Source organism: Galeopterus variegatus, unplaced genomic scaffold, assembly GCF_000696425.1.
Source record: "Galeopterus variegatus unplaced genomic scaffold, G_variegatus-3.0.2 Scaffold1451, whole genome shotgun sequence".
NCBI lineage: Eukaryota > Metazoa > Chordata > Mammalia > Dermoptera > Cynocephalidae > Galeopterus > Galeopterus variegatus.
The window spans coordinates 390,194-396,768 of NW_007727562.1; the positions used below are offsets into that span (position 1 = coordinate 390,194).

The window sequence follows — 6,575 nt, forward strand, 5'->3', positions numbered from 1 at the left end:
GCTGTTCCGCCGCGCTCCCGCGCTCCGCGCCGCCCGGGAGCCCAAGCGCCGAGCCCGGGGCGGGGGAGAGGGGCGCGGGCGCGAGAGCGGCTGCGAGGGAGCCGCGAAGGGGGAAGGGGCGGGCGGAGGGAGGAGCAGGGGAGAGGGAGAAGGGGGAGGGAGAGGGGAGCGGGGAGAGCTGGAGAGAGCGAGAGCAAAGAGCGAGGGAGGGGGAGGAGAGCGGAGAGAAAGACACACGCACGCACGGACACACGGCCACCGGAATTCCATTAGGAGAAAGTGAGCCGAGCAAGGGTGAGCGGGAGATTGTTTTGAATCTTTGCTTCGTCTCGGTGCGAAAGAAGCCTCGGGTCTCTCGTCCTCGAAGCTCCAGCCGGATCGTTCCTGGGCGCTAACGCCCGTCTGTGGATTTCTTTCCTTTTTCCATTTTATTCTGACCCTCTCCCTCGCCGCTTCCTTCCAGCCCTCCGCTCTCAAATCGCGTCTCCCCACCTCCCCAGTCCCTCCCGGGTAAGCGCAGGGGGATTGGACCCGCGGGGACTCGCGCCTTCCCGGACCAGCCGAGGGGCGGGCTGACCTCGGACCCGGCTGCTGGCGCGCAGAGCGGACACACACACAGATACGTGTGCGTTGGAGTCTAGTGGGCAGGGGGCGTCGAGAGGCAGCCCACCGCCCTCTTTCCACCCCACCCGCTCCAGCCACAGGCGAGAATCGCAGGACACAGGATCTTCATCGGGTGGACTAGCGGGGATCTCCGCACTGGATTTGGGGCTGGTTATCACTGCTTGGCTGTTACTATTATTGTTGTTATTTTTTTTACCCAAGGGAGAAAGACAAAAAAACTGTGGGATTTATTTAACATGATCTTGGCAAACGCCTTCTGCCTCCTCTTCTTTTTAGGTGAGTACCTGCGGGCGGGGAGCAGCGGGGGACGCGGGGGGCGTGCGGGGCGACGGCGGGGGACCGGCGGGGACAGCGCGCCGCGGAGCGAGCCGGGCCCGGGCGCTGGCGAGCCGAGCGGGGCCGGGCGGAGGGACGAGAGTCGCGGCTGGCTGGCTGCGCGGGGGGCTGGGAAGGAGACTTCCAACGTCCAAATCATCCCGGCGCACAGACAGCCTCGCTCGCTCACACGCCGTGATCTCACATATTTCCCCCAAATTAATGGGTTCAAATTGCGGCAACTTAAGAAAAAAAATCCAACTCTTGATCTGGAATAGGGGAAGGAGAGGAGGGGCTCAGAGACTGGGAGGGAAAAATCGTGCTAGGTCCACCGTTCGCGGTCGGCTCCCAGTCGGTCGCGGTGCAGGGCATGGGGTTCTCCAGGAGCTCCTGGTTGGACATCAGTGGGGGAGCGCGGGCAGGCACCTGCCAATCAACCTCTGAAAAATGCACCCCATTTCCCCACTCCAGGAGCCCCTTCCCAGCGGCTCCACCCCCTGGAACACTTTTCAAGTTTCTCCCCACCGTTTTCCCTTCCTCCCACCCACCCCGACCGGAGCCAGATGGGTGGGCGGGAGTGGAGGGCTGTGAGCAGCGGTAACCGGCCTTCCCTCGCCCACCTCTGGGGACCGGGGACCCCGTAGTTGGTGGGAAGAAGAGGCAGGGAGGCCAAAGTTTGCTTCCTAGGGTGAAGAAGGTGGGGGGGGGGGCACCGCGAGGGAGGAAAACGGATCCGAACAAAGACCACTGCTTATTCTGTAAAAGCCCCCTTCCTCCAGGGCAGGGAGGAGGGGCTGCCTGGTGCCCCCCATCCCTACAGCAGCCTTCTTTCCCACAGGGAATTCTCAGGCACTCGCCCCCTATTATACTATGTGAAATAGCTGCTTAGGAAAAGGGGTCCAGAGAAAGCAGTCGCCCAGCTGAGTGCGGAAGAGAGTGTGTGCAAGGCTGTGTGCTGACCAGGAGTCCCAGGCAAGGCTGCTGCCACCGAGTAGGTGCCCCATAGAGGGAGCCCGGGAACTACTCTGTGTGTGCCAAAGAAGCACACATCTGCTTCAGTGCCGGTGCTGCTCCAGCCACCCTGCCTTGCTGTGTAGACTGCTGTGTAGCCCGCTGTGAGCCCGGCTGCCGGGTGGGGTCATGAGCACACCATTTCTTTCCTGCAGGAGGGGCTCTGGGAAGGCAGGGGTGGAGGGAGGTAGGTGCTGGTTACAGGAAGAGGTATGTTGTCTAAGAAGAACTCTCCAGACTGGACAGGGGATCCAGAGTCGGCGAGGGTGGACGTTGGTCAGGCCCTGGGCTCTTTGCTCAAGCCCTTTCTCTCCCCGCCCCAGGCATGAGTTCTTAGGGGGCATGGCTCGGCTTTGGGGTGTGGCCTTTCCCACCTCCCTAAGCAGAAGGAAGCTTCTCTCTGGGGTGGGAGGGGTGAGTAGGGAAGCTGGAAGATGCTCTGGGCCCACTGTGATCCCCCAGCCCTTCGAAGCAGCCCTGGGGAAGTGGCCTCTCATTCTGAAGGGGCTATTATAAAACCTGACCTTTTCTCCCACTGCTGGTTCGAAAACCCAGCTTTCTGGGTCTGAGAATGATCAGGGCCAATAAGAAAAGAAAATTGTATTTCAGGCAAAGTGGCCAGATTGCCCGATGCTGAGCTGCACACACCCCCCTCTCCCCTTGCCTGCATGGCTCCCTGGTGTGGGTGCCTTCTGAGGGCTGGGGGTGGAGGAGAGCAGCGTGGGCCCCTTAGCCCCCTCCAGACCGGACCCCCATGCTGTAGTCAGGCTTTCCCCAGCTGAGGAGTTGACTCTCCTGTCCTTCCCAGAAGTGGCACTGGGGATCCTGCTCATGGTGGGTGTGTACATTTGTGTGTGAAAGTGTGTGCATGGGGGGTTGGTCGGAGGTTCCCACCTGGTGTCTGTGACTTGAGTGCTGAGTTGTGGTGGTGGCGGGAGCAGGAGAGGAGCAGGGGCAGCATCCCCTCGGGGCACAGCCCTTTAGTTCTCTTTCCTTTGAGAAGTCCTTTTCCAAAGCTGGGCTGAGGGCTGAACTGAGTGGCTGCAGGAGATTGAGAGGCTCTGGGTCAGGCCAGCCAAAAGAAAGGGATAGGTTGGTGGAAACTTTAGCCTGAAGGCCGTTTTCCTGGCAAGGAGCCCATAGTTGGGAATTAGTTGGAAATTCCACGTGTGGGAGAGGTTTTTCTGGAGCTTGAGTTTTGGTAGGCAGTCTTGGCTGGGGGCATGGTGAAGCATCTTTCCAGGAGCAAGGGACTTTGATGTGGCCCTCCCAAAGTTCTGAGTGAGGTCTGTGGGTGGAGGACCGTTGGTGGAGAGAAGGGCCTTCCTTGCCCAGCCCGCCTGACCTGCAGCATTGGCATACCCAAAGAGAAAATGAGCTGGGAAGGTGGCTTGGAGCAGCGGAGCTGGTCAGAGGGCCCACTTCTGACTGGCATTCTAGCTGTTGTGGGGACCTCAGGAGGGCAGGTGTAGTTCTGTGTCGTCTCAGTCGACCCATGTCTCTAGAAGCTGCTCCACATGACTGTTCCTGGTGGATCTGAGTTTCCTCCTGACCTAGGATTAGGAAACATCACCAGTATACCCTCTGCCCTTCACTCTGCTAGGATTCTACTGAGGACTGCATGTTGCTGCGATTCCTTTCTCTGGCTGGGCATGATTGGTCCTGGGGTCACAGTGTGGTGAAAGGATGCCTGGCCCTTTGCAGAGCATGTCCCTGCCCTGGGCACACGTGCCAATTGGCAGGATGGGGAACCCTTCTTTTGGTTCGGGAGCCTCCCTAAGCTTGTGTGAGGATCATCCCGTGGGGTCCTAGGCCCCACCAGCAGGGCAAGGAGAGTAAGCATCCTTATTGTCCAACCCCCCTAGGCTAATACCCTGACCTTTAAGGGTGCTTTGAATTCTGAGCCTACAGAAGGCCAAGAATGAGAGGATGTCCCATTCCCAGACCCCCTCTGGCTGTTCAGGCTTTGACTCAGTCAAGGTGGGAGGGGAGAAGCATGTCGGGACACTGGGCTGGGGTAGCAGGTGCCAGTGGCCGTGTCAGCTCAGCTGCTCCTGAGTGGCCCAGATGCACCCAGGTCCTGCTCAGGGATGTTGGAATCTGCTGAAGCCAAGAAAGAAAGATGCTGCCTCAGCTTGTTGCAGGACACCTCTCCAGCCCGCGCTTGGGCAGATGCCCTGCTGCCCTGCCTGGGCCTCACACTCCACTCTCGGCGATTTCTTCTCTGGTCCATTTCAGTCTGGCCACAGCCTTTAGCTCTTCTTGTTCTGGGGCAGACGTATGGTCACTGAGAGAAGGAAAGGTCTTTTGCTGTGGCCCTGAGGTCTTCTCCACCCCAGGCCCACCCCAGCACTCTCTCCATGTGGTCTCCTTCTGGCATGGGTTCCTTTTCCCTCGGGGCTCTGGGGAGGGACAGGCTGGCAGTGCTGTGCTCTGCCTCTAGGTGTCGCTGTCCCCCTGCAGTAGCTCCCCCCTGAGCAGGGCCTCCTGAGGGAAGGAGTGGCCCTTCTTGGTAGGACGAGGGGATTCTGCGGTATTCTGAGGGGGAGACTTGTGGCCTACGATTTTATTATGCTTTGGGGTGGGACGGAGTGGAGGAAGTCCCCCAAGTCACTATTTGCATCTTAGAAAAAGCAGTCATGGCTCTGGGACATGGGATGGGCTTTTTCTGGGGCAGGATATGGAATCAGGGCCTTAGGAGAGGACAGGGGGACTGGGAAGAGGATGTCTGTCTGGAAGAAACCATTTTGGGAGCTTGGCCTTGAAGGCATCAGGCTGGCCTCTCCCTGCCCTTCACCTCTGAATAATCTTCTCCCCCCAATGCCCTCCCTTCTGGAGCACCATGGGTTTGGACACCAGGGGCAAAGGATGGAGAGGGCTGGCTGATTGGTGCTTGCTCATTTGCAGAGAAGCGAGGGTCGATCTTCCAGGCCAGAGTCCGAAGGAGGTCTGGGGAAAAAAATTCCCATTTGCAATTGATTTATTTGGCTTTTGGAAGGCAGAAAAGAAGGAGAGACAAGGAGAGAGGGTTTCAGGGGATGAGTGGGGAGGAGAGGAGAGAAAATGAAAAAGAGAGAGGAAGAGGAGAGAGAGGGCCCGTCAAGGAGAACGGATAAAAGGTGGTGGAGAATCACACCCCCTGTGAGGTGGCAGGAGAGGCGTGAGAGGCAGGGACAGGAGAGGCAGGGCCGGGGGGAGGAATGGGACTTGCTCTACAGGCTTGCCTAAAGCACTTGCTTTTGGGGGAGCTGGGGTTGAACTTGTCCCATGGAAGGCAGAGCTCAGGTCTCCATCTGGTGCAGAGTCGGGCTGGGCTGGAAGGGAATGGGGCAGCCCCTCCCTGCTGGGCACGCCTGGACCGTAGAGCTCGGCTTCTCTCTCCCTGTCTTCTCTTACAGTCTAACAACTCAGAATGAGTAGAATAGGGGTCGGAGGGGCTTTTCTGCTTCTGTGGGTGATCTTGAGTTGTCATCTCTGTTCTCTGGGCCTCAGTCTCCCAAGGGTAGAATGTGGGGGCCAGACTGCGTGTCTCTCTAAGGTCCTAACAGACTGTGTGCAAGTTCAGTGACTTCCTGCTGCTTTCACAGCTTCACACAGCGCCTTGGATGGGCCTCTGGCTGGAGTGGGGTTTGCAGGAGGCCTGGGGTGGTGTTGATCTGAGAGCCCACCTCTGCACCCCAGCAAGCCCTGCAGCTCCCAGCTCTGTGCTGAGGCTGTGACATTCTTCTCTGGACTCCTGGTATCTTAGACTATCTGTAGTCTCGAGCAAGGGACTTCTTGGCTTTCTTGTGCTATGCTCCTAGCCCCAGTGCCAGTGCTAAGGAGGAAGCCACCCTGGTGGAGCCAGGGGAGAAGGACGGCTGATCTCGTTGGGTTTGAGGAGGGCTATTCCACCACGTTGGCCTTGGTGTGCTTTGGTGTAAAGTGGGCGTGAAGTTCCCAGAAGGGCCCCCGCCCCTGGGCCGGCCTCTGGGGTCCTCATTGATGCTTGTCTTCCCTCCCCACCACCCAGACGAGACCCTCCGCTCTTTGGCCAGCCCTTCCTCCCTGCAGGGCCCCGAGCTCCACGGCTGGCGCCCCTCGGTGGACTGTGTCCGGGCCAATGAGCTGTGTGCGGCCGAATCCAACTGCAGCTCCCGCTACCGCACGCTGCGGCAGTGCCTGGCAGGCCGTGATCGCAACACCATGCTGGCCAACAAGGAGTGCCAGGCGGCCCTGGAGGTCCTGCAGGAGAGCCCGCTTTATGACTGCCGCTGCAAGCGGGGCATGAAGAAGGAGCTGCAGTGTTTGCAGATCTACTGGAGCATCCACCTGGGGCTGACTGAGGGTAAGCCCGGGAGGTGGCTGTGGTGGGCCCGGGGTTCAGGAGGGAGGACTTGGTAATGGGGTGACTGGCCAGCTCTCTGTGTCTATCTGCCAGGGGAATCTAGAGCCCAGAGGACGTAGCCACCCCACCTAGGAGGGTGGTGTGGGAGAAGGCCAGGAGAGCTAAGGCTGGAGGAAGGGGAGATGAGCAGGGTGGGGAAAGAGTAGGACCACGGGATTCGTGCAAGGACGGCGTGAGGTGGTCCCAGAGAAGGCGAGAGTCACCAGGTGGGTGGAGAAGTAGGAGGGAGGAGAGAGAA

The 6,575-nt window shown here is 59.4% G+C and overlaps 1 protein-coding gene across 1 annotated transcript; it reads left to right on the top strand.

The window, feature by feature from the left end:
• Window positions 1-260: 260 nt before the first annotated feature.
• GFRA2 (GDNF family receptor alpha 2) lies at window positions 261-6,277 on the top strand (the record flags this gene model as incomplete). Its single annotated transcript, XM_008577114.1, has 2 exons — window positions 261-900; window positions 5,963-6,277. Coding segments are annotated over exons 1-2 (355 nt in total), but the record flags the coding sequence as incomplete, so codon positions are not given.
• Window positions 6,278-6,575: the final 298 nt, after the last annotated feature.